Source organism: Heptranchias perlo, chromosome 20, assembly GCF_035084215.1.
Source record: "Heptranchias perlo isolate sHepPer1 chromosome 20, sHepPer1.hap1, whole genome shotgun sequence".
Taxonomy (NCBI): Eukaryota; Metazoa; Chordata; class Chondrichthyes; order Hexanchiformes; family Hexanchidae; genus Heptranchias; species Heptranchias perlo.
In genome coordinates this window covers 17201614-17229365 of record NC_090344.1, presented here as the reverse complement: position 1 = coordinate 17229365, position 27752 = coordinate 17201614, and the positions used below count along the sequence as shown (strand labels likewise).

General features: G+C 45.2%; 1 protein-coding gene and 4 non-coding genes across 5 annotated transcripts; 3 read left to right on the top strand and 2 right to left on the bottom strand.

The window, feature by feature from the left end:
* The first annotated feature begins 566 nt into the window (after nt 1–566).
* trnak-cuu (transfer RNA lysine (anticodon CUU)) lies at nt 567–639 on the top strand. Its single transcript has one exon. It is a non-coding gene; the product is annotated as a tRNA-Lys (tRNA).
* Nucleotides 640–5630: 4991 nt separating this feature from the next.
* Nucleotides 5631–9048, top strand: LOC137336077 (zona pellucida sperm-binding protein 4-like). Its single transcript, XM_068001567.1, has 9 exons — nt 5631–5862; nt 6480–6658; nt 6728–6825; nt 6901–7034; nt 7113–7302; nt 7511–7658; nt 7813–7885; nt 8675–8788; nt 8863–9048. The coding sequence occupies exons 1-9, from the start codon at nt 5640–5642 to the stop codon at nt 9009–9011; spliced, it is 1308 nt and encodes a 435-aa protein (XP_067857668.1). The 5' UTR covers nt 5631–5639; the 3' UTR covers nt 9012–9048.
* A 7950-nt stretch (nt 9049–16998) lies between these two features.
* On the bottom strand, nt 16999–17072 carry trnan-guu (transfer RNA asparagine (anticodon GUU)). The gene has a single exon. It is a non-coding gene; the product is annotated as a tRNA-Asn (tRNA).
* Nucleotides 17073–23086: 6014 nt separating this feature from the next.
* trnas-uga (transfer RNA serine (anticodon UGA)) lies at nt 23087–23168 on the top strand. The gene has a single exon. It is a non-coding gene; the product is annotated as a tRNA-Ser (tRNA).
* A 4142-nt stretch (nt 23169–27310) lies between these two features.
* On the bottom strand, nt 27311–27384 carry trnat-agu (transfer RNA threonine (anticodon AGU)). The gene has a single exon. It is a non-coding gene; the product is annotated as a tRNA-Thr (tRNA).
* Nucleotides 27385–27752: the final 368 nt, after the last annotated feature.

Genomic DNA, 27752 nt, shown 5'->3' with positions numbered 1-27752 from the left:
TCCGGTTTTTAAGCTACATTACTTATTGTGCCACCAGAAGGCTGCGTGTATAAATCATGGGTAACCGTTAATTTTAGAGCTGATAGGATTCTGGATCGTTCCGGAATTAATGTTTTATCTGCTTTTTCACAATTAACAGAACCTTGCTCTAAAGTCTGCTTCCCGAGTTCTCAAATTTCAGGAAGGCGTCTCATTCTGCCCTCGACTTTTGATCTTGACCTGCAGTTGAAACTTTTGCAAAGAGGGAAAAGATGTCCCCAAATCACTCCACGTGAATCTCAAACGCTTTGGGATGAAGTTCAGTTCAAACAATCAGGACTTTAAAGGCCCCTCAATGACCTGCACTTTCATTGAATGGGTTTTGTTCGTCATTGCATTCGACCCTGAAATCGCTCTCCGCTTTCATCTCACTGAAGTGAAGAGTGTGACGGCATCAGACTAACTCCAGAAAAAAAAACGGGTGTTCAGAAGGAGATAACCTGAGATTGTGGAACGAACTGAACTCCTGCAGCAAAGCCAACAGCTGTCTCTCTGCAATAATAGGATGGGAAGAATTTTGATCGTCGGCCCGGCTAGCTCAGTCTGTCGAGCATGAGACTCTTAATCTTAAGGTCGTGGGTTCGAGCCCCACTTTGGGTGATTTGTGTTGTATTTTTCACACTGAGTGATAAAAGTTTCAAAGTGCAACCCCTTTTCTCCAGTCATATCACCAGACACAACCCTGAGCTGCATGAAAGGAAACCGTGAGCCTTGCCAATTATCCACTCCCTCCTGATTCTACCTTCTCGTTCCCTCCACATGGGACACGGACAGGTTATCGGTTCAGTCCGCTTCATTTTTTGCCGTTATTAAAAATGTTGAAGGTTAGAACATGTATTATTAAGAAGATGCCAACTCTGGATCCATTCGCCTCTCTGATACCTCCTGAGCCCACCTTACCCTCTTTGGTTCACCCTGAGCTCCTTATCTTCTTTGATACGCTCTGTCTCTTACCTTCTCCGATACCGTCAGTGAGTCCATGATCCTCTTTGAAACTTGTCAGCGCCATTTACCTGCTCTGATGCCCACTGAGTGCCCCTTACACAGATACGTCCTGAGCCCCCTTACACTCTCCCATACTCGGCAGTCCTTCCCCTCTCTCAGATCTTAATACACGCTCTGATGCCATCTGACTGTCCCTTCCTCTCTCTGAGCCCCCTTACACTCTCTGATGCCATCTGACTGTCCCTTCCCCTCTCTGAGATCCCCTTGGCCCGATCGATCGCCACTAAGAACCCATTACCCTCACTGATACACAAATGCGATGTAATTTCACAGGTGGATCTACCGGTCTGTCTTAAGGATGAGATCCAGAGTTTGTTCGGTCGCTGCTACTTCCGCCTCTCCCACTCTGAGAGCTGTATCGGCGGTCGGTACCGAACTTCCTCCTATAAACTGGGTGTGGATGTATGAGTGCGCTGCTGATTTATAAACTGTGGGAGTTTATATATGAGAACGATGTTTATATGTGAAGTCTGGGTGTTTATATATGAGTGCGATATTTATATATGAACTGCAGGTGTGTATATCTGATTGCTATGTCAATATATATGAACTGTGGGTGCGTGTATGAGTGCGGTGTTTAGAAACGAAGTGTGGGGTTTTATATATGAGTGCGATGTTTATATATGAACTGTGGTTGGGTATATGTGAGTGCGATGTTTATATATGAAGTGCGGTAATGAACAGGAAGAGCAAGGCGTCGCGGCGGTGATATTTTCTTGCAGGACAATGAGGCAACGTTGAATTTGCTGTTGGGTCAAAATCGCTGAGTTGGAATTGCGTTAAACTGAAGATCTAAAGGTTATTCATTCAATCCCGGGTTTCGGCAGTTTTTGGTTATTTGGTTTCTTCTTCTTTGGGTCGATTCTCGCATTTATTTACAGTGAAATTTGATTCCCGCCACTGAAGGATTGGGGATTGAATAGAGAGACATCAAGGATGGGAAATATTTCTATCGACTTGATTTAGTTTTTATTTCTCTATTCCCTTCTATCTTTTTCTCTTGGTTTTCTCTCTCTCGGTGCCGGGTGATTATTTGATTTGATTCACTTCTCCAAAGCCGATGCCTTTTCCACATCTCGGGGCGGTCAGACCCGCTCTGTTTGTCTGTTGCTGCTGATGATCATTAACGGGAACAGGCCGCGAGTTAAACGTTTCTCTGCAAACCGGAGAAAGACAAATAAATAGAAAGACGTGTTTCTCCGGCCCAGGGGTAAAAGCTACAATGGATGTTATTCCAAAAATTGTCCCCGTGACTTAGTCTGTGGATCTGTTTGTAAAGCTTGGATTTTAAAAGTCATATAAACACGAACCAAAGCCCCTTCTCAGCCCATACAGGAATCAAACCGCGATCGGGATATTATGACACGTCTAAGCAAACGAACGAACCGTTGCTAACATCCCATTAACGATTTTCAATCGTTTTTGTACCTATAGTAGTTGGTAGCGGTTTCTGTGCACGGACCCCGAAATCTCTCTGCTCCTCCACAGTTCCCAGCTTCTCACCATTTATCTTTTTTCGATTTAAATGGATGACTTCGCTCTCCCACACATTGACCTCCATTTGCCGCAGTTTTGGCCACTCACTTAATCTATCAATTCACACTTTTCAACTTCCTGCTTCTATCTGCATTACTTATTGCTCCCCCAGAAGGCTGCGTCTTCAAATCCCGCCGGGGTAACAGTTGCTTTTTGAGCTGATAGCATTCTGGATCTTTCCAAAATAAATTCTTTATTTTCTTTTTCTCAACAAACAGAACCTTGCTCTAAAGTTTGGTTTCTTTGTTCCCCGGTTTCAGGGAGGTGTCTCATTCTGCCCTCGACTTTTGATCTCGAACTGCGGTTGAAACTTTCGCGAAGAGGGAGAAGTCCCCAAATCGCTCAACCTGAATCTCCAACGCTTTGGGAAGAAGTTCAGTGCAAACAATCAGGAATTTAAAGGCACCTCAATGACCTGCACTTTCTTTGAATGAGTTTTCTTCGCCATTACATTCAACCGTGAAATCGGTCTCGGCTTTCATCTCACTGAAGTGAAGAGTGTGGCCGCCTTGTATCTGTCAGTGTGTAAGTGACGAGTTTGGGGTCGGAATGGGTCGCTTTCAATTTTGAAATCTCACCAAGCACCAGAAAAAAGAAACTTGAAATCAAACTGTCCCTGTAAGTGATGAATTGAATGAATATCGCTCCAAGCAGATCTGGACAATGCGCAGTGCAGCCGCACAGGAGTTCCAAATCCACCCTCTCACCACTCGACAATCACAATTTTACTCTGGCCCAGTGTCACTCGGCTGAAATCAAGTCTTTCTCGGCCACATATTTTCTGAACATCATAGTGACTGGTTTAAGAGTGAAAACTGCCGTCCGCTTCACTGTAAGTGCAACAGACAACTTTGTAGACACCGTGTAGTGTCACAGACCTGCTCGTTGGACCTGCTCATTTCATCTCATCTCATTTTCAGCAAACCTGAATATTACTGGAACAGAGAATGGTGAATCACAGCTCGAAAAATCAATCCTCTCTACCACTGGGTGACCGAGTCTTCCAACATTCAGGCATTTAGGGGCAAGGGGAGTTTGATGTTCAGAAATAAGACAGCACCGATTTTCACTCGTGCAAGCTGCACACCCTTTATTTTGGAAAAGTAAACTGATGGTAAGACAGCTGTTACAGTGATCGTTTCGAGCTGAAACGTTAGCTCGGTGAATTAGTGGTTCAGGAAACCAAACGTCGTGTCTCTGTGGTCCAATTGGTAAGCGCGTTCGGCTCTTAACTGAAAATGTTGGTTTGAGGCCACCCGCGGATGTCAGGGAGTTTTTACCTTAACATTCGTTGTTTCGCATTTCCAGGTTTCGAATGTGTGTTCTGTTTGCATGAAAATGTACCGTAAACATTGCCAGCTGAGCGCGGCTGATATTCCACCATTTAATCTGCCCCAGATAACAGGTATCTGAGGCTCAGTTTTGAGCTTCCACGATCTGTTCACACAACAGGTTGGATGGTGTCCTCAGTGCGAAAACGGGAGTTCGTCTCCACGAGAACTGTGCGGTGGTCACTCCCACCAATACTGTCATGTACAGATGCATTTCCGACAGGTAGATTTGTGAGGACGAGGTCAAGTAAATTTTTCCCCTCGTGTTGTTTCGCTCACCATCTGCTGCAGGCCCAGTCTGGCAGCTTTGTCCTTCAGGACTCGGCCAGTAGTCGTGCTACCGAGCCACTCTTGGTGATGGACATTGAAGTCCCCCACTCAGAGTACCTTCTGTGGCCCTTGCTACCCTCAGCGCTTTCTCCAAGTGGTGCTCAACATGGAGGAGGACTGATTCATCAGCTGAGGGAGGGCGGTTGGTGGTAATCAGCAGGAGGTTTCCTTGCTCATGTTTGACCTGATGCCATGAGATTTGCATTTGGTCAAGAGTCAATGTTGAGGACTGCCAGGGCCATTCCCTCCTGACTGTATATCACTGCACCGCCACCTCTGGTTTGTCTGTCCTGCCAGTGGGACAGCACATACCCTGGGATTGTGATGGAAGAGTCACGGACCTCTGCTGAAAGGCATGATTCTGTGAGTATGGCTATGTCAGGCTGTTGCTTGACTGCTCTCCCAATTTTGGCACTGGTCCCCAGATTTTAGTGAGGAGGACTTTGCAGGGTCAACTGGGCTTGGGTGCCTTTTTCATGTCCAGTTTTATTCTGAGTATGACTTTTTTTAAACGAGTTTTTATAACTGAATGGCTTGCTAGGCCATTTCAGAGGGCAATTACGCATCAACCACATTGCTGTGGGCCTGAAGTCACATCATAGGCCAACCGGGTAAGGACGGCAGGTTTCCTTCTCTGAAGGACATTAGTGAACCAGATGGGTTTTATTTATGACAATCCGGTCGTTTCATCGCCAGCATTACTGATAGTAGTATTTTAATTCCAGATTTTAATTAATTAATTGAATTTAAATTCCCCAGCTGCCGTGGCAGAATTTGAACTTATGACGCGTAGATTATTCGTCCAGGCCTGCTAGATTACAAGTTCAGTAACATAACCACTAATGCTACCGTACTGTATCTGGACAATAACATATTGATTTGACTCTGTTTATTAATTAGTATTTTAAAAAAAACGCATTCCCACGGATCACACTGAGATGGGGCCCATTTTTTATCAACTATTAAAGGTGACGTTGGGTCCAAGAAATAAAAGTGACTAAAAAAGCAAAATAGAAACTAATAATGTGATGTGGTTCCAGTTTCTTTTAATTTTGTGATGAAGAAATAAAGGTGTCAAGGGGGGAAAAAGCAACAATTTCAATGCAACCAAACAAAAAGTCCGGGGGCGAATTGTGGAGCTGTCGTTGGACCCAGTCTCACCTTTTTTTCTTCTTCTTTTTTTGTCGTTCGACCCAGTCTCGCCTTTTTCCTTCCATTAAAAACAGGCCCATCTCCGTGTGAGCCGTGCGAATGCTGGTTTATGTTCCGGAGCCCGTGGGCCTCGGACTGTGCCTCAGGCTGATTGGAACAGACAATTACTGCCAGTTAACAGCGCTGCGATAAAAAGAGGGAGTCGGTTTTCTACTCTCACTTACCTGGGAGGGTTTGTTTGTTATAATGGAGGGTTTGGGGATTCTTGGTTTGTTACTTGTTGTAATCTGTTCAGCTCAGCCGCCCTCTCTCCTTTTCCCCGCCGATAAATGTTGGCTGTCTCCCAAAAACCGCAAAGACTGTGGATTTCCCGGAATTGAAGCCAGTGAGTGTGTGCAGAGAGGCTGCTGCTTTGATGCGGGGAACCGGGATGCACCGCCGTGTTTCTATTCACTGGACAGTCTTCCAGGTGCGTGTATTCTCAGTCCGTTTATGTTCTGGGCCAGGACTTTCCAGGTTCACCCGCAATCTCGCTGTACTCGGGGTTTCCCTGGACAGTTTCCTCTTTCTCCTTCCTGTCATACAACGTCAGTTTGAATTTCAAACCTTTCCAGTCCGGAGAGTGGAAAAGGTGGTGTGATTGAGAGTCTCTAATCCCGCAGAGTATAATTGATTGTGGGATTGGGGGCTGGTAATCAAACAGAAAGGGAAATAGTTAATCGGCCTTTGACACAATAGCTGCAGTTAAAATCATTCCACCGTTGCTCGGTGACTTGGGACTCACACTGGTTGAATTCTGCCACGTGTAATTGTCCAGCTAGTTGGGGGGGAGGGGCAGAGTGAATGAGCCCCGGCCCCTGCTGCCACTGACCATTTGAATTTGATATTTAGTTTCTATCGGCGATGCGAGCAATTTTAATCCAAGCAGCGTGGTGACGAGCTGTAATTGGTCAACTGGTTTCCATTAGACAGATAAGGGGACGGGATAGAAACTGAAACATGGATGGGGTTTGTCCCCTTCCCTGTAACGGTTCCCTTGACCCTCCCCGTGGGTCAACTAACCGCCTTTCATTGACTCTCTTGCAGTCTGCACCAAGGATGGGCAGGTCCTCATCGCTATCTCCAAGGATTTGACGCTGCCTCCTGTAAACCTGACAACGGTCCATCTGAAGGATGGAGAAGGAGCGGAGTGCAATCCGATCGTTGCCTCTGCAGACACTGTGCTCTTTCAGTTCGCAGTCACTGAATGTGGCGCTACTCAGCGGGTAGGTATTGTGGGCTGGGAGTCCCATCAATAGCTCAGTTCGGGAATGATGGTCTTCTGTCTCTTGCAGCTGGACGGCATGAACATCCTGTATGAAACGGATGTGTTGGGTGAGTTTGAGATCTTGGATGGCGCTTTGGGATCGGTGACCCGGGACAGCCCTTTCAGGTGAGAATAGGAGCACATTCAGCGGGTAGAGACCGTGAGGACCTGAATTCTTCAGCCGTGTCCGTTTTCTTTCAGGCTCCATGTCCAGTGCAGTTACAGGGGAAGCCAGGAGTCTGATCTGCAGGTGAAGCCCAGAGTTTACACACTTTCTCCACCACTGCCTGCCACTGAGGCCGGGATCCTGCTTCTGGAGCTGAGAATAGCGAGAGGTAACGAGTGCTCGCTGATAGTAGTGTCCAACTTCAGGCTCTCCAAATAGTGCCCACCCTTCATTTTTCTCTTTTCAGATGGTGGTTACCGGAGCAGGTATGTGGCCAGTGACTACCCGATCCTGAGTGTGCTCCGGGACCCCGTGTTTGTGGAGGTTCGTATTCTGAACCGGAACGATCCGTCCCTTGTGCTGCTGCTCAATGACTGCTGGGCGACCCCCACTGCCGAGCCGTATTCGGGGCTCCGATGGGATCTCCTGGTGGAGAGGTAAGGGATCGAGTGAGGGGGCTTGGGGCAGTGTGGGGATTGGGGAGGGGGCGACATGGGCGAGGATTAATACAGAAATCATTCCTGGAGTCCGAGTTAATGACAGGGGGAAATAGTCCTTCGAAGTTGATATTTTGTTCCAGACTTAGGTTTACATCAAACAAATTATACCAGTCACCGTGTGACTCCCCCTCTGTCTCTGTTCCAGGTGCCCCTTTGCTGGTGATAACTACAAAACCCGCCTCCTCCCGGTAAACGCTGATTCCCATTTGCTGTTCCCAACTCACCATAATCGTTTTGTAGTCAGCACGTTCGCTTTCTGGGACCGAGTTTCGGGCCGGGCTCTGTCCGGGGAGGTGAGTTTCCTTCAGTGCTTCTTTCCCGGTCACTTGGTATTACATGATCCCTGGGTCTTAAGTGAGCAGGCCCCTGTTGGTCGGTTGACTGTAGAAGCATTAATCTCCTAACTGGGAGCTGTGGGATTGACCATACCGCACTGTCCCTTTGCAGGTTTATTTCCACTGCAGTGCTGAGGTTTGCTACCCTTCCACCCGAGAGAACTGCACGGCTCCCTGCAGCTCCAGTAAGTACCTGTGATCTGAATAGAAACTAAACCCTGATTGGGAGGGGTGGTTGTGGGACATCTGGACACGGGGCTCTCTCAGCAAGGGGCCGAACACTGGGCACAGGGTGAATGTCCCGAATCTGGCGGTTCTGGGAACTTGTCCCGTTCCATTCGGTGCAGGTTTCCATTCGAATAGCAATCTCGGGCAGCGAGTCTGCGCACATCTTGCACCAGGTCAGTAATTGTGAAGGATGCTCTGATCCTTGAGCTGGGATGAATGAGTTATTTTTGACTCCTTGCTACTTGCCCGGATGCTGAGCTGCCCTACTTGCCGACCCCTGAAGAGCAGAATCCTCCAATTGTTGGCACGGGTGTGTTCCACATCCGGTTCGGAATAGTCCACCCTTCTCCTTGGAGAACATTAAACCAGCATCTAACTATCATCATCATTCTGACACTGGGAATTCAGGGTGGAACCGAACGGATGTCCCGGGGCCGGACACCTGGCCAATTGTGTGTCTCATAAAACTGCGGGTCAAAGTGCATCAAACAGTGTCTCCTTCACCAGGAGACCAGACTGGCCATTGTAGCAGCAGCAATTGCGAACTCTGCTGAGTTTGCGCGTCCTTCTGAGAACCCGTTTGGTGAGAACCGGATGGAATTATAGCCGGAACTGCAATCTTCAAACTCTGTCCGGTATCGAGGGCCCTGATGTGTTTTGCATGAAGCCATCAGATTCAGGATTTCCAGACAGATGAAGATTATCATTCGCCATGAACTCTTGTCTCTTTCTCTCCTTCGCCACAGAGAGGCGAAGAAGCGCCGATGACCAGTCTGGGGTATTGGTGACCGCTGATGGACCCATCCTGTTCCTGGAAGGTGAGGCGAGATTGGCTGCTCTGATCCACCAGGACGAGAAAGGTAAAGCAGGGAGCTCCACCTGTGTCTCGTGATGGAGTAACTGGTGCCCATCTAACCCTGGCTTCTCCCCACAGATACTGCTGTTGATTCCCCCTTCCGTGTTCCTGGATTAGCGGTTGGGGTAGCGCTGCTCTCCGTGGCCCTGTTGGTCGGGACTGTTGCTAAATGGAAAATGGAGCAGGGCCGCAGGGTGGGCTCCAAGTGCAGCTCCATGGAACTGTAGATGTCTGTTGGATAATAAAATCCTGTTATTGATGATTGCTGGTCTCGTGTTATCTTCCAAATGCTCGCTGGGTTGTGCTCTTTGCAGTGAGTTAACTTGTTGTCTGGTTCGAGAATTGTTTTTGCTGCAGCCAACAATTGCAACATCCCCAATTCGGAATGAGATCCGGGTCAAAGTTGTGGTGGGGGTTTGTCGTGAAATGGTGTCGGGAAGGAATGACTAGTTCCCTTGCCTCTAACTCTGATCCTGTGGGTTGGTTCTGGGCCCATATCTCTGGAATTGCCTCTTCCTTGAGGGCATCGATTGACCAGGTTGCCAAGCCGGGAGAATGTTGGGCTCTCTCCTTGCACGACCACTGGCTGCTGGTCTCTCCGACTGCAGGAGCAGGAGAATAGACGAGATGGTTGCGTGGCTACAGGGATGGCGTAGGAGGCAGGGATTTAAATTCCTGAGACTTTGGGACCGGTTCTGCGGAAGATGGGACGGGTAACACCGGACCAGACCGATGTCCTCATGGGGGCTGTTTGCTAGTGCTGTTGGGGAAGGTTAAAACTAGAATGGCAGCGGGATGGGAACCAGAGCAGGGAGACGGAGGAGGGGGAAACAATGATAGACACAAAACAGAACGGGAAGAAGCAATAGTGGCAAGCAGAGAAAACATGGTGATAAACAAATAGGTCCATAGTGCAAAATAATACTAAGATGACTAGCAATCTTGAACAGTCTAAAGGTGTTAATGTACGGATCATTTGCAATAAAGTCGATGAATTTACAGCGCCGATAGATACTAACGGGTATGATATAGTTGTGATTATAGAGTCATTGTGGCAGGGTGCCCAAGGATGGGAACTGAACATCCAGGGGTATTCAATATTTAGGACGGACTGGCAAAAAATGGAAAGGAGGTGGGGTAGCGTTGTTAGTAAAGGTGGAAATCAATGCAATAGTGAGTAAGGATATTGGCTCGGAAAATCACGATGTGGAATCTAGGGATGGAGTGAACACCAAGGGGCAGAAAAAGTTGGTAGGGGTTGTCTATTGGCCCCAAACAGTAGTGGCGATGTAGGCGAGGGCATTAAACAGGAAATTAGATACACAGGCAAGAAAGGTAAACCATAATCAGACTTAAATTTACACACATATTGGTCAAACCAAATTAGCAATAATACAGTGGGGGAGGAATTCCTGGAGTCTAGAAATAAATCATGTACACTCATACATTGAGGAACCAACTAGCGAACAGGTGATCCGAGATTGGGTATTGTGCGATGAGAAAGGATTGATTAACAATCTTGAGTTTCCTTAGGGAAGAGCGACCATTACATGATAGAAATCCTCATTAAGATGGAGAGTGAAGTAGTTAAATCCGAAACGGGTGCTGAATCTAAATGAAGGAAATTACGAAAGTGAGTTGGCTAGGATAGATTGGAGAACTTGACAAAAAGGGATGACGGTGGACAGGCAATGGCTAATATATGAAGAACATGTGGAGAAATTATAACAATTATTAATTCCTGTCTGGCACAAAAATAAAAAAGGAAAGGTGGCTGAACCGTGGCTTACAAAAGAAATTAGCCATTAGTATTAGTTCCAAAGAGGAGACATATAAAATTGCCAGAAAAAGCTGCAGGCCTGAGGATTGGGAGCAGTTTAGTATTCAGCAAAGGAGGAGTAAGAGGGGGAAAAGTAGAGTATGAATAAATTAGCCGGCACCACAAAAACTGACTGTAAAAGTTTCTATAAATGTCAAGAGAAAAAGATTAGTGAAGACAAATGTAGGTCCCTTACAGTCAATTGCGGAACAAAGAAATGGTAGAACAATTAAACACATACTTTGGTTCTGTCTTCAAAGGAGGACACAAACAACCTTTCAGAAATGTTAGGGAAGTAAGGGTCTACTGAGGGAGAAACTGAAGGAAACCAGGATTAGTTTTAAAGAAAAAGTGCTCGGGAAATTAATGGGGTTAAAAAATCTACATCCCAGAGTACTAAACGAAATGGCCCTGGAACGAGTGCAGGCATTGGTGATCATCTTCCAAAATTCTACAGACTCGAACAGTTCCTACAGATTGGAGGGTGGCAAATGTAACCCCACTATTGAAAAAACGAGGAAGAAAAAACAGGGAATTAAAGATCAGTTAGCTTAACGTCAGTCGTGGGGAAAATGCTCGAGTCTATTTTAAAAGATGCGATAACAGAACGCTTGGAGGGCATTAACGGGATTGGACAAAGTCAGCATAGGTTTATGAAAGGGAAATCATGCTTAACAAATCTACTGGAGTTTTTTGAGGAGGTAACTTGTAGAATAGATAGGGGTGAACCAGTGGATGTGGTGTACTTGGATTTTCAGAAGGCTTCTGATAAGGTCCCACACAAGAGGTTAGTGTGCAAAATTAATGCACATGGGATAGGGCTAAGAGACTGGCATGGATTGAGAATTGGTTGACAGACAGGAAAGAGTAGGAATAAATGGGTCTTTTCCCGGGTGGCAGGCAGTGACTAGTGGGGTACCGCAGGGATCAGTGCTTGGGCCCCAGCTATTCACAATATATATCAATGATTTGGATGAGGGAACGTAATGTAACATTTCCAATTTTGCAGATGACACAAAGCTGGGGTGGAATGTGAGCTGTGAGGGGGACGCAGAGAGGGGCCAATGTGATTTCGACAAGTTGGGTGAGTGGGCAAGAACATGGCAGATGCAGTATAACGTGGATAAATGAGGTTATCCACTTTGGTTGTAAACACAGAAATGCAGATTATTATCTGAATGGTGATAGATTGGGAAAATGGGGAGGTGCAACGAGACCTGGGTGTCCTTGCACACCAGTCGCTGAAAGCGAGCATTCAGATGCAGCAAGCAGTTAGGATGGCGAATGGGATGTTGGCGTTCATTGCAAGAGGATTTGAGTACAGGAGCAGGAATTTCTTACTGCAGTTGTACAGGACCTTGGTGAGACCACATCTGGAGTATTGTGTGCAGTTTTGGTCTCCATATCTGAGGAAGGATGTCCTTGCCATGGAGGGAGTGCAATGAAGGTTTCCCAGACTGATTCCTGGGATGGCAGGATGATGATTGACTCGGCCTATATTCACTAGAGTGCAGAAGAATGAGGGGTGATCTCATCGAAACATATAAAATTCCAACAGGACTAGACAGAGTAGATGCAGGGAGGTTGTTCCCGTTGGTTGGGGAGTCCAGAACCAGGGGTCACAGTCTCAGGATAGGGGGTATGTCATTTTGAACCAAGATGAGGAGAAATTTCTTTACTGAGGCTGGTGAACCTGTGGAATTCTCTACCATAGCAGACAGTGGAGGCCAAGTCATTGGATGTATTCAAGAAGGAGATAGATATATTTCTTAATGCTCAAGGTATCTGGGGAAAAAGCGGGAACAGGGTACTGAGTTAGACATCAGCCATGATCATTTTGAATGGCGGAGCAGGCCCGAAGGGCCGAATGATCCACTTTTGCTCTTATTTTCTATGTTTCTATGAAATTGATAAAGATAAAACAGTCTGAACCCCCAACAGAATATGACGTGTAGCATAGATATTAATGAGAGGAAGTGAGAAGCGTTCCCGTGGATTGGCTCCGTGGCTCAGTTGGTTAAAGAACTCCGGTCCTGGATTCAACTCCCCGTGGTGCTTTTGTGGAATTTATGATGTGCAGTGAATTTGACCAGCAAAAACATCGTGCGGTGTTTGTACTTTGTTCAGGGTCCAATATGGAACTTCTCAGAATATCTCTTCAAAATGCCCTTTTATTTTACAGACTGACCTCTCATAGAATGTGAGCGTAACATCTTAATGTAAGGACACGTTCTTGTTTCTGGGCTCGTTGAGGTCGGGGTATAATTCTCGATTCGAGGTTCATATTCCGGAGAATCCCCATTTTAGCCTGAGAATTTTTATCTTTAGTTGCGGTTCAGACTTTGCAAAGAGAGAAAAGAAGTCCCCAAATCACTCCACCTGAATCTCAAACGCTTTCGGAAGAAGTTCAGTTCAAACAATCACTACCTTTTCAAGGCACGACAATGACCTACACTTTCATTGAACGAGCTTTGCTTGCAATTGCATTCGACCTTGAAACCGGTCTGGCCTTTCATCTCATTGAAGCAGAGTCTGGCCGCTTTGTATCTGTGAGCATGTCACTGACCAGGTTTGCTTTGATATTGGTCTCTTTCAATTTTAAAAAATTCACCAAGCCTCAGGGAAAAGAAACCGAGAATCGAATTGTCCCTGCAAGTGAAGAATTTAAGGGATTGGTGCAACAAGCAGATCTGGAAAATGCACAGTGCGGTCGCTCAGGAATTTCAAATCCACCCTCTCGCTACTCAGCGATCATATTAACTGAACTTTACACTGGCCTTGTGTCACCGCGCTGAAATCGAGTATTTCTCCGGCACGTTTCTCTTAACTTCACAGTTGCTGGTTTAAGAGTGAAGACCAGCTCGTTGGTTGAAGCTTGCAGAAGTGAAAATCCAAACATTTTGGAGAAGTAAACTGACAGTAGACAGCTGTTATATTGGTGGCTGCAATCTTAAAGTTTAGCTCAGTGAATTATTGGTTTAGCAGGTGATCTCTTCGTCTGTTTCGGTGGTGCTATCACTTAGCGAGAAAGTGTGATGGTTCGAACCCTTGTTTCATTTTCCCGAAGGATTCATCGCCTCAAAGTTCCAGGGTTTCAATGTGTGTTTGGTCTGCAAGAAAATGTAACGTGACCAAAGCCGGCTGAGCAGGACTGATATTCCACCACTTACCCTGCGGTCGGAAATCAGGCACATGAAACATATAAAGGAATGGAACTTTAGCTTCACGGAAATCACAATTCAGAACCCATTTCTTTTAAGCAGGTTTATTTTAAATGAGTTAACGCCTGCCTTAAATAGTAGACTCAGAACTGTCTCACAAACAGGTTAAATCTTCATAGAATAATTACCACAGTCATTTTTAGACTGGACGCCGCACGGCGACTTTGCTGTCAGTGAAGAGAGACGGGAAAGACCAAAGTGCCATTTGCCCCTTTCACTGTGGCCGTGAAGCACTGTCTCCAGGCTGAAGTTCTGTTCCCATCGGACGATCCTCCCCCCAGATTGTCCTTTCTGAGCTCCAGTCAGGTGATGCTAAACACTCACGTGGGAAAAACCAAAATCTACAACAAGGTGTTTAAAACAAAGCCGATTCATTTAACAGATATCCAGAATATTAAACTCCAGCCCAGTTATAGGGGTTATTAACATCAGCAGAAACAAACCCCAAATGTCAGAATGAACATGGTTCAGTCCTGGATGTGATTAACAGCAGAATCCTACCCTTGCAGTCACTTGTGAACTCGCTGGTGTCTCAGCATGTGTGATGACTGAACGAATCCCTTCACACACACACGGAATCATAGAAAGTTACAGAACAGAAGGAAGCCATTCAGCCCATCGTGTCTGTGCCGGCCGAAAAAGAGCTATTCAACTTAATCCCACTTTCCAACACTTGGTCCATAGCCCTGTAGGTTACGGCACATCAAATGCACATCCAAGTAATTTTAAATGAGTTGAGGTTTTCTGCCTCGACCACCCTTTCAGACAGTGAGTTCCAGACCCCAAACACCCTGTCCGCTTCTGTGTATCCTGTTACTTTATCACTGCTATCCGGAAGTCCATAAACAACTCCCACCAAAGTATTGTATTCGATTCTGTTACTCATTTCTACGCAACGCGTTTCTACTGCGTGCTCACCTTTACTGATATCTCTTCTTTCTAATGCTGTAATAATATCCCTCCTCAATATCGCTACTGTATCGCCTTTTCCAATGTCCCTATCCTTTCGAAACGGCTTATAACTTGAAATATTTATCTCCCAGTCATGCCCAGTTTGTAGCCAGGTCTCAGTGATGAGCACTACGTCATGCATTATAAGCTGAATTTACGCTTCTAATTCACTTGTTTTTGTCTTATGCTACGTGTATTCGTGCATAGAACATTTAATTGGGCAATAGAACTTGTCCTGCTCTTATGCCCGGATGTTGTGTTCAACACACTTGGTGAATCAGGTTAGTGAACTGCAGACACAAGTGGCAACATGGGATTATGATATCGTGAAAATAATGGAGAGCTGGCTCAAACAAGCGGAGGAGCGGCCACTTTATTTAATGATACACGATATCATTACTGGCTGCAACGTATTCAGGAAAGGCAGGGAAAAAAGTGGGGGGAGGGGTTAGAGTGGAGCAGGCACTATTGATCAAAAATACTGTTACAGCGGTAGAAAGGGTCCAAAGGCAGAATCTATTTGGTTAGAATTAAGGAACAATTGAGGAGCTATTAAGCTGCTGGGTGCATTCTATAGGCGACCAAATAGTGGGAAGGAGTTGGAGGAGCAAATTGGCAGGTAAATTGCAGAAAGATGCAATAATTTTAGAGTCGTGATAAAAGGGAACTTCATTTATCCGAATATAGACTGGGAAATAGCAGTGTAAAAGACAAAGAGGGCGACCAATTCCTGAAATGTGTCCAAGAGAAATTTCTTAATCCGTATGTTTTCAGCCCAACGAGGAAGGAAGCAGTGTTGGATTTATTTAGGGGAAAGAAGTGGGGCAAGTGGAGCACGATTCAGTGGGGGAGCATTTAAAGCAGGTTTAGTTTAGTTATGGACAATGCAAGGAAAAATCAAGTATGAAAATACTCAACTGGGAAGAGCGAATTTCAGCAAGTTGAAAAGGGATCGGGTCCAGGTGGATTGGAATCAAAAATTGGCAGGTAAAACTGTAAATGAGCAATGGGAGTCTTTGAGTGAGGAGATCGTTCGGGTACAGACTGGACACATTCTTACTCGGGGAAAGGTTGGGCATGAAAAACTAGAGCTCCCTGGATGACCACAGAATATTTGAGACAGCATTTTTTACATTCTGAATACCAATGTCCGGACTGGTGTGCCCGCGGTTATCAACCACAACCTCGTCACCTCCACGCTGACAGATAAAAAGCGGCCTCATTCTGCTTCAGTGAGATGAAATCCGAGAGCGGTTTCAAGGTCAATTGCAATTGCAAGTAGAATGCATTCAGAGGACGTGAGATCATTGAGATACCTCCAAACACCCTGCCAGTTTGAACAGCAGCTCAAGATCAAAAGTCTGGGGGAAAAAAATAGGGTTCGTCCGGGATTTGTCACATATTTCATGCAACAAACCCGAACCGAAAATCATACCCCTGGACCAACGAGCCCGCTGGAAAAAAATGCAACAAGAAGTAGTTTCTGAGTATCAGCGGCGACTTTCCCCAAATCTTCCTTAAAGTACCGTAAATACAAATGTGTCCGTACATTAGTGAAGAATCATAAAGCCAATTTCTTCTCTGTTGGGTTTTTTTTAGGGCTCCTGACGCTGATAAAGAAGATTGGGGACAGTTGATGAGTTAATGGTTGTAAGGGTGCAGATACTCCGGTGTAAGGGCGCAGATACTCCAGTGTAAGGGTGCAGATACTCTTGTGTGAGGGTGCAGGTACTCTGCTGTGAAGGTGCAGATGCTCGGATTTAAAGGTGCAGATATTCCGGTGTAAGGGTGCAAATACTCGGATTAAAGGGTGCAGATACTCGGATGTGAGGATTTGTTGCCGCGACTGTAATGCGGCTTAGAACTGTTATTATCCAAGGCAGCGCTGCAGGATCCTTTCATGATCTCTCACAAATCAACTGAAACCGATCGGAATGTGAATACAATTTTGCGTTTCCAAAATAAAAGGGAGTGACATTCATTGTGGACACAGTCTGGTGTCGCTCACTGCAGAAATATCCATGTCAGAGTGAAGCGGCTCTCCTGCAACCTTCGGACCTTGTCTGTCAAGAAGAATTCAGATTTCGGCGAAGCCAATCACAGGTTAAATGGTGGAAGATCGGCCGTGCTCAGCTGGCCATCGAAACCGGGCATTTGTTTTGCAGCCAAAACAAATATCAGAAACCAGGAAATGCGAGACCATGAAGATAAAAGTTACCCCACCGTCCCTGGGTGGGCTCGAACCACCAACCTTTCCGTTAACAGCCGAACGCGCTAACCGATTGCGCCACAGAGACAGCACACGTTTGTTACTGAACCACTGATTGAACGAGCTAAAAATTCAGGTTGCAGCGATTAATATCACTTCTCTCGACTATCAGTTTGCCATTAAACACCTGTGTGTTGGAAGACTCAGTCCCCTCGTGGTCGAGAGGATTGATTTCTCGAGCTGTGATTCGCCATTCTCTATTCCAGTAATATTCAGGTTTACTGAAAATGAGATGAGATGAAATGAGCAGGTCCGACGAGCAGGTCTGTGACACGACTCGGTGTTTACAAAGATGTCTCTTGCACTCAGTGAAGCGGGCGGCAGTTTTCACTCTTAAACCAGTAACTATGATGTTAAGAAAAAGTGTGGCCGAGACAAACTCGATTTCAGCGCGGTGACACTGGGTCAGAGTAAAGTTCAGTTCATGCGATTGCCGAGTGGCGAGAAGGTGGATTTGGAACTCCTGTGCGGCTGCACTCCTGTCCAGATCTGCTTGGAGCGATATTCACTTCAATTCATCACTGACAGGGACAATTTGATTCCAAGTTTCTTTTTTTCTGCTGCTTGGTGAGATTTTAAAAGTTGTAAAAGACCCATACCGACCCCAAACTCGTCACTTCCACTCTGACAGATGTAACGCGGTCACACTCTTCACTTCGGTGAGATGAAAGCCGGGAGCGATTTCACGGTGAACAAAACTCATTCCAAGAAAATGCGGGTCATTGAGGTGCCTTTAAATTCCAGATTGTTTGCACTGAACTTCTTCCCAAAGCGTTTGAGATTCACGTGGAGCGATTTGGGGACTTCTGTTCCCTCTTTACAAAAGTTTCAACCGCAGGTCAAAATCAAAAGTCGAGGGCAGAATGAGACGCCTTCCTGAAATTTGAGAACCAGGGAAGCAGACTTTAGAGCAAGGATCTGTTTATTGAGAAAAAGCAGATAAAATATTCATTCCGGAACGATCCAGAATCCGATCAGCTCGAAAAGTAACCGTTACCCCGTGATTTGAACATGCAGCCTTCTGGTGACGCAAAATGTCATGAAGATCGAAGCAGGAAGTTGAAAAGTGGGAATTGATAGATTCAGTGAGTGGGCAAAACTGCGGCAAATATAGTTCAATGTGGGGGAGAGCGAGGTCATCCACTTTAAATCTAAGAACGATCAATCAGAATGTTTTCGATATGGTGAGAAACTAGGATTTGTGGAGGAGCAGAGAAATTTCGGGGTCCAAGTACAGAAAGCGCTATCAACTAGCGTACAGGTACAGAAATTAATTAAAATGTCCAATAGACCATCAGTACGGCCGGTTAACTCAGTTGCTTGGAGTGTGTTGTAAAGCCTTCATCACGGATTCGATTCTTATAATTTACATTATTTATTTCTGCTTTTTATAACTTTTGAAACCGAAGCTTTACAAAAAAATATATCAAGACAGATTCGAGGGGACAGTTTTTTGAATAACATCCATTGTCACTTTGCCCCTGGACCGGAGAAACACGTCTTCCTTTTTATTCGGGATTTTTTGGCAATTGACCCTGTGACGCAATGGCTCGTGTGTTGGACTTCGACTTGTTTTGTTTGATAAGCAATTCAAAGGTTGTGGATTCGAGTTGCAACGGCGTTGGATTTTAGTTCGGGAGCTGGGAAGTGAAATTTTACAGCAAAACCGCAACAGGATCATTAATGTCCGTCAAGGATGTGAAACTGCCCCCGACACTTCATCTTACACAAGTGGCTCCAGTCCCAGCCGAATTAATGATTCTTAAACCATTCTGAGCTGGATTGGCGAAACACTATCAAGAAGGAGACTCAACATCTGCTCGACTTCCGGCTCTGTCAGACTGCATGTTCCTTCAGACAGGTTTCCAACTGGACACATGCATCCTGCTGCCGTGGCAGCATTGGTGCTTCAGGGGTAGAATTCTTGCTTGCAGTAATTCTGTTCCTGTAAAACGAGCTCCTGAAGTGTAGGATGGAAAGTATCCTGGCTGAGCGGCCTCTGGCTCTGGTTTAAAGCTCCAGTTAAATCCCACGATTTGTTGATGTATCAAAGTCATAGTTTGTGTCTCTAAAACCGCAGCCTCCCTCCTGTAAACAAGTAATACGAAACATCTCATCTGCGCTTACAACCGCGTCGTCCGGAGGAAACACATGGCAATTCAGATAATTAAATGAATTTTGGAACACATCAGTTGTACCTTCAACTCCGGTCGAAATGTTCACAAGGAAAAGGATTGTTTGATCTTGCTGAGATTCGAATTAAAAACCCCGGTATTTCCTGAGCCTGCAACTCAAATAAGGACTGATTGCGCCGCTGGAGCCCGGTCACTCTGATCACCTGTCACACTCTGCTGGAAAGAATCTGAAGGTGAGATTTCCTTACCTGTGGAAACGTGTCCTGTCCCCGTGATGAAACTAATATCTGCACTTTCACTTTCAGCTTCTTTCACATCCTCTGCTCCATCGCACGACAATCGGGTTTTCTGTGAACAAGTCAAAATGGATATTTGCAGAAATTCTGTCAGTGGAAAATTCGAATCGAGAAACGCCCCAAACATTGAAACCAGCGATTTAAACCACCAGCTCACACTTCCACAAAACAAGGCCTGTCTTTAAAGGTCCGTTTAATGATGAAATAAATTAAATTAATTGAAGCTAATTGACCGCATTTGCCTCGTGCTGGGGTTGTTTGCCTTGGAGCAGGGAAAGTTCAGAGGAGATTTGATAGAAGTGTTCAAAGTCATGAAGAGTTCAGATAAAGTAAACAAAGAGAAGCTGTTTTAATTGGCGGAATGGTCGGGAACCAGAGGACACAGATTTGAGGTGATTGCAATAGAACAAAAGGCGATATGAGGAAAAACTTAATTACGCAGCGAGAAGTTCTGCTCTGGAATGCGCTGCTTGAAAGGATGGTGGAAGCAGATTCAATCGTGACTTAAAAAAGGAATTTGAAGGGGAAAAATACAGAGCACCGGGAAAGGGCCGGGGAATGGGACTAATTGGATGGCTCTTATAAAAAGCCGCCACGGGCTCGATGAGCCGAACAGCCTCCTTCTGTGCTGTAACCATTCTATGATTCGATGGACAGAAGCGGTCTGAATGAATGGGCGATCGGTTGTGGGTCGCAGGGATATTTTAACTGGTTGTCCGGTTGTGTTACTGACGGCTCCTTGTTCTCGGATTATGGTTTTCATTTTGGGCGTTTCAATGTTTGATATGCGAGAGGTCCCCAGTTCAAATCCCAGAACGCTCCTGTTTCACTATTTCCAGTGAAGATTCACTCATTTCTTTCTCACATCTTTTCAGCGTTGCAGAAAGCAGGATTGATTTAATCCTCGAGCATATTTGAGGTCCAGAGGCCAGAATGCAGCCGGTAAATCGACGCAACACACACGGAGAGAGTAAAATGTCTCACGGCGGTGTGCAGATTGAAACTGAAGGTGAATTTATCCCAATTCAGGCGATCTCAGAGGTGCAGAACAAAAATGCGCCTTAATTGGTCGGGAAAACGAACCCTGTTCCCTCGCGTGGTAAGTGCAAATTCTACCAGTGAAACGGCAACGTTTGTATGGAATCGGGCTCTCTGTGTCCAGTTGGAAACCTGTTTGAAACAACATATAATTTCACAAATCTCCTCTGAGTACCTTGCGCATTCTGATTTACAGCCCTGCATTACTAGCACTCGCTGCTTGTGATGGCCGAGTGGTTAAGCCGTTACATCTGAAAATCGACAGGGTCTTTCGGTGATTCATTGGAATCCTGTTCGTGGCGCTATTGTTAAAAGTTTTGTTCAATGCTCAAATAAATATGAACTGGAAATAACGGACCGCATTTCCTTCTCTCAGACAGATCCTCCACCGCGGCAGAGCCTTTTAATTGGGAGCCCAATGGTCTCTTGCAAAACTTCAAGGTGCTTGAAGGAAACTTCACAATAATCCACAACTGGAATATTGTGTCCAATTCTGAGCATCGCACTTTAGGAAGGATGTGAAGGCCTTAGAGGTGGCGCAGAAAAGATTTACTGGACTGGTTCCAGGAATGAGGGACTTCAGTTACGTGGATAGACTGGAGAAGCTGGGGTTGTTCTCCTTTGGGCAGGAAGGTTGAGAGGAGATTTGACTGAAGTGTTCAAAATCATGACGGGTTTAGATAAAGTAAATAAAGAGAAACTGCTCCCGTTGGCAGAATGGTCGAGAACGAGAGGGCACAGATTTACGGTGGTTGACAAAAGAACCAAAGGCGATATAAGGAAAAACGTTTTAAATCAGCGAGTAGTTATAATCTGGAATGCATCGCCTGAAAGGGTGGTGGAAGCAAATTTAATCGTGACTTTCTAAAAGGAATTGGATAAGTATTTGAAGGAAAAATATTAGCGGGTCTACAGGGAAAGAACGGGGGAATGGGACGAACTGGATTGCTCTGAAAGAGAGCCGGGGAAGGCTCAATGGGCCGAATGGCCTCCTTCTGTGCAGTAACGATTCTATGAATGTATGATTCCATCTCTCTCAAGCTTCATTTCAAATTCTGCTAACTTGATAATCAAGCTTTTTTTCTATACTTCGATCTCTCTATCTCTCCCTGTCTCTGTCCCTCTCTGTTTTCCCCTGATGGACTTCTCAGGCTTCGTTGAACGGCCAAAGCTGATCGAACGTGCGACACCAGCAGAGAAAGGTAAAGATCGAAAGACTGAGACGGTCGGAAAAGTAAAGGACCAACCCAGATGATGAATTCGTAGCCAATGTCCACATATTGATGTCTCCTCGTCCTCATAGTGAAATCATCAGTACTTTTAGCCCAGTATAAAAACAAAGTCTTGTCTTTATAAAGCGCTTTTCACGACCTCAAGACCTCCCAAAGCGCTTTACAGCCAATGAAGTATTTTTGAAGTGTGGTCACTGTTAGACTTGTGGGAGAGTGGATAATCTGCGGATGCCGAGACAGACAACAATGTAGCTTAAGAGCAATTAATTCTGCAAAGTCTCACTTGATAACACAACTCGCACATTCGAAACGAATGTGGTAAAGAGAGGCTAATATTGTTGATATGAAACAGTTAATGTGCGTCTTCACATTGCCGTACATCGGAATAGAAAAAGTGATAGGATGCAGAGAATGGTGGTCGATCGGCTGTGGGTGGCACAGAATTCTGCATTGGTTTCACCCCTCTGTTATCAGTGGCTCGTTGGTCTTCGGGTATGATTCTCGCTTTGGGGATTTGCTGATTGTTATGTGAGAGATCCCGGACGAGCCCTGCGGTGTTACCATTTTTAGTTCAAAATCACTAATTGGCTTCTCACGTCTTGTCAGCTGTGCAGTCGGCAGGATTGTCTTAATTCCAGTGCATGGAGGACATAATGCAGAGGTTCTGTCGACGACAACACACGTGGAGAAAGGAAAATGTCACAAGATGGTGTTCAATTTGAAGCTTAATGTAAACGTATCCGAATTCACGTGACCACATGAATGGAGAATGAAAAATGCTCCTCGATTGAGCGGTGGTCGAACTCGGGCCTCTCGCGCAGAAAACAAGAATTTGATCACTGAAATAACAAAGTCCGCACAGCAGCCGGCGGTCTGCGCTCAGTTCGAAACCTGTCGAAAAGAACATACAATCTCAGAGTTCTCCTGTCATAACCTTCTTCATTCTCATCTGCTGCGGTGTCGGATTTGTCGCTTGCACCAGCGATGACCCAATGATTAAGGCGTGAGACTTGCAATGTGATTTTCCAACCCAGCTTCGACGCAACACACGTGGAGAATGGAAAATGTCTCAAATGGTGCGCAGATTGAAGCTGAGGGCGAATGTCGCACAATTCACGCGATCTTATGAATGGAGAATGAAAATAAGCCTAAACGAACCGGAAATCGAAACCCGGTTTCTCACGTGATAAATGAGAATTCTATCACCGAGACAGCAAAGTCAGCACATTAACAAGCTGTAAGTTTCCAGTTGGAAACCTGTCTGAGAGAACAAAGTGTCACAGATCTCGTGTGATAACCCTACGCATTCTGATTTATATCTGTGCATCATCGATGTTTGCAGCTGCGATGGCCGAGTGGTTAAGGCGTTGGACTTGAAATCCAATGGGGTTTCCCTGCACAGGTTCGAATCCTGTTCGCAGCGCTACTTTTTAATGTTTGTTCAGTGTTCAAATTAATATGAACTTGAACGAACGGACCTTGTTCGCTCCCTCAGAGAGGTGCTCCATCGCCAACGACGCTTTTAACTCGGAGCCCAATGATCTCTTGCAAAATTGCAAGACACGTGAAGGAATCTCTCCCAAGCTCCATTCTAAGTTCTGCTCGTTCGCAGAACTTGACATTTATACAACTTATTTCTATGTTTTCATCTCTCCCTGTCTCTGTCTCTTGACTTTGCCTGTTTTCTCCTGATGGACTTCTCAGGCATCGTGAACAGCGAAGAATGATGGAACCTGCAACACCAGCAGAGAAGGGTAAAGATGGAAAGATTGAGACGGTAGGAAAAGAAAAGGTGCAACCCAGCTGACGAATTCGTAATTAATGTCCACACATTTATGTTTCTTCCCCTCACAATGAAAAAATCAGCAATTTGAGTACAGTACACTGATGGTAGAGTGTATAATATGCGGATGTTGAGACCGACAATCGAACCTTTGCCGTGGTGATGAAAGCGCCGAATCCTAAACACTGAACCCCAAGGAAACGCTGAAAATTCTTTGCTGCGAACAAGCAGAGCAACGCGGACTTTCCTACTTGGCCCTTTGTAATTCAGGTCATTTTCCTGCCAGACAAACTGCTCGCACAAAATGGCATTTTCTGTTCGAAATAATATCGCGACAGAGGTGATGTTCAGGCAATGACATCACCAAGTGCAAGTAGGCATGTACATGAAATGGAAAGTGAGGTAAAATACAACCACAAGCTGCTGATGGACATGTTCCTATTTCCAAAATTCACGCACTGAATACAGCTCCTTGGAAAACTGCAAGGCCACGCAGGTCCATCATGAATCGTTTGAAGCAACTGGCAGTTTAATGTGGCATCTCCTGCTGCTTCTGTGGGGAGTGAGAGAGAGGCACTGTCGGTATTTGCGTGCAGTTTGATTTTGCACAGAACTGCACAGAGAAACAGCAAATATACCGGGGCTGTGAGATGTTCTATATTATTGATATTTAGCCACAGGAATATCCGCGGTCAGAAGCTGAAAAGAAGGAGAGATAAGAGGCCTGAGAATAAACACAGAGCTGAATGAATCATGAAAGAGCGAAAGAAAAAATAATGTCATCAGTTCCACTTTGTCTCGTGCGCAATCTTGGGAGCTCCCCGATGTCCTGGTGGTGAGAATTCGGTCCTCTCACCGCCGCGAGGTTTGATTCCCAGTTAGGGAATTAACTTTAAAAAGAGTTCTGAACTTATTAAATTAATTACATGAAGCTAATTAAATCCTGTTCGTAGTTGAATCCCTGTTTTAATCACCATGAATCAATCGATAACTTTCTATTTCAGACTGAAGGCGATGTTGACGTGGTTACCGAGAGACAGTCAAAACTTTAATAAGATTTTTATGCTTTGAATGTGATGTATTTTTTTCATTTTATAGACTGCATCTTAAGAGTGGGATTAAAAACGCAGTGGAGTCGTTGTTAAATTTAACATTAACTGGCAATTGTCGCTGTTTATCACAGGAGCGCCCGAACTGGTTCGCCGATCAAGATGAAAGTAACGCAACGAGGAACATCTGATACAACACGAAAGGCATCGGGCTATGACAAAAATCCCCACCGTTTTGCTTTTCCAAAATAAAGGGTGTGAAATTTATTCTCTGAACATAGGAACAGTCTGGTCTCACTCACTAGAGAAATCTCCATGTCACAGCGAACCAGCTCTCCTGCTGCGAATGCGGCCTCCCTTCGGGCCTTTCGGGGATTTGTCTGTCAAGGAGAATTGTAATTACCGTGAAGCCAATGTTCCATTCCTTTATATGATTCATGTGCCTGATTCCCGACCGCAGGGTAAATGGTGGAATATCAGCCCTGCTCAGCTGGCAATGATTCCAGTACATTTTCTTGATTCCAAAACATGCGCTGAAACCCTGGAACTTTGAGGCGATGAATCCTGAGGAAAAATAAAATAAGGGCTCGAACCATCAAACTTTCACACTAACGGATAACACCGCCGAGAACAGGTGAAGAGGTCACCTGCTAAACCAATAATTCACAGGGCTAAACTTTGAGTTTGCAACGACCAATTTAACAACTGTCTACAGTCAGTGAAAAATGAATGGTTGAAACTTGCAGGAGTGAAAATCCAACAAGCCGGTCTTCACTCTTAAACCAGCAACTATGAAGAAAAATATGCCGGAGAAATACTCGATTTCAGTGCGGCGACACTGGGCCAGAGTAAAGTTCATTCAATATAATTGCCGAGTGGCTGGAGGGTGGATTTGGAACTCCTGACCGATTGCACCACGCATTTTCCAGATCTGCTTGGATCACCAATCCCTTCAGTTCATCACTTAGAGGGACAATTCGATTCTCGGTTTCTTTTCCCTGACGATTGATGAAATTTTGCAAATTGGAAGCGATCAATATCAAAGCTAAACACGCCACCGACATGATCACAGATACAAAGCGGCCACACTCTGCTTCAGTGAGATGAACGTCAAGGGCGATTTCACGGTCGAATGTAATGGCTAACAAAATTCATTCAACGAAAGTTCAGGTCGTTGAGGTGCCTTTAAATTCCTGTTTGTTTCCATTGAACTTCTTCCCAAAGCGTTTGAGATTCACGTGTGACGATTTGGGGACGTTATTTCCTTTTATGCAAAAGTTTCAACTGCAGTTCAAGATCAAAATTCCTGGGACCACAGTTGTTCACAATTTATCGGTGCTGGGACCACTGTTCACAATTTATCGGTGCTGGGACCACTGCTGTTCACAATTTATCGGTGCTGGGACCACTGTTGTTCAAAATTTACATTCATGATTTGGACACGGGAATCGGAAGTACAATTTCAAAATTTAGGGACGACACCTAATTGCGAGCTGTAGTTAATAGAAAGGAAAAATGAGAAAAATAAAGGAAGACATTAGTAAATTTGCAGAATGGGCGTGTAAATGGCAAATTAATTACAATATTTTTGTGGTCTCCGTTGCCTTTTTGCCCCCTCCCCCCAACTAACTCACACTTCTTCAGATTGAATTGCATTTGCCACTTTTCCATCCACCTGTCCGCTCTATGGATATCTTCCTGCAGTCGACAGCTTTCCTCCTCACTATCACCCACAGGACCAATTTTTGTATCATCTGCAAATTTCTTAACCATGCCCCAAACATTTAAGTATAAATCAATGATCTGTACCACGAAAAGCAGGGACCTGGTAGGAAGCCGCATGGAACCCCACTCGAAACAGCCTTCCAGTCACAAAAGCACCCGTCGACCACAACCGCTTGCTTCCTGCCACTCAGCCAATTTTGGATTCAACTTGCCAATGTCCCTTGGATCCAATGGATATTTACATTTTTGACCAATCTGCCATGTAGGACTTTTTCAAAAGCCTCGCTAAAATCCATGTAGACTACATCAATCGCGATACCCTCATCGATCCTCCTTGATATCTCCTCAAATAATTCAATTCAAACGACCTTCCCTTTTCAAATCCACGCTGACTGTCCTTGATTAATCCGTGCCTTTCTAAATGACGATTCATACTTTCCCTCAGAATTGTGCTCAATAATTTACCCACCATCGAGTTTAGGCTGACTGGCCTGTATTTACTCGATCTATTTCTTTTTCCCTTTTTAAACAATGGTACAACGTTCGCAATCCTCCAATCCTCCAGCACAACAACTTTTGCCAGGGTGGATTGGAAAATGATGGTCAGAGCCTCCACTATTTCCTTTCTTGCTTCTGTTAACATCCTGGGATATATTTCATTCGGGTCTGGAGATTCAGGTGGAGCGATTTGAGGACTTCTTTTTCCTGTTTGCAAACGTTTGTACCGCAGGTCAAGATCACAAGTCGAGGTCCAAATTAGGACGACTTCCGACTTTGAACCTCAAATCGTGAATTATGCCTCGACCCCAACGAGCCCAGAAACAAGAACGTGTCCTTAAATTAACGTGTGACAGACACATTATATGAGAGGTCTGTCTGTACAATGAAAGGGCGTTTTTGAACAGTCATTCTGTTATCCGTTTCCTCCTGAAACCTGAACAAAGACAAACACCACAGTGTTATTTTGTCGCTTAATTCCACAAATTAGGTAAAATAATAAGCTGCACAAGGCACTGCTGGGAGTTGAACCCAGGATCTCCTGTTTACTAAACAGATGCTTTAACCAACTAAGCCACAGCGCCAACTAACAATAAAGTCGCTCCACATCCTCTCACTAATATCTACCAGCGACACTTCACTATTGGGGGTGCAGGCCGTTTTTTCTTTGTCGATTTCGCTTGTCGGTTCACCTGTGCATCCCGATATTGACTGTATTTCTCGCTGTGTTTATCTTTGTGTATCCATCAGTGCGTTGATACACGGATGATTATGTGTGATTGTATTTGTTACATTACATAAATTAGGGCTTCAGACAATTCTCGCTCTGACATTGGAGAACTATTGAGCCGAACTTTACAGCGAAGTGTTGTTTGTCGTGGTGCTGAAACTAAAAAATCGTAAGAGGAGCAAAATGGGAAAAGGAGAAAAACTTGTGAGGGAAAATGAGGAC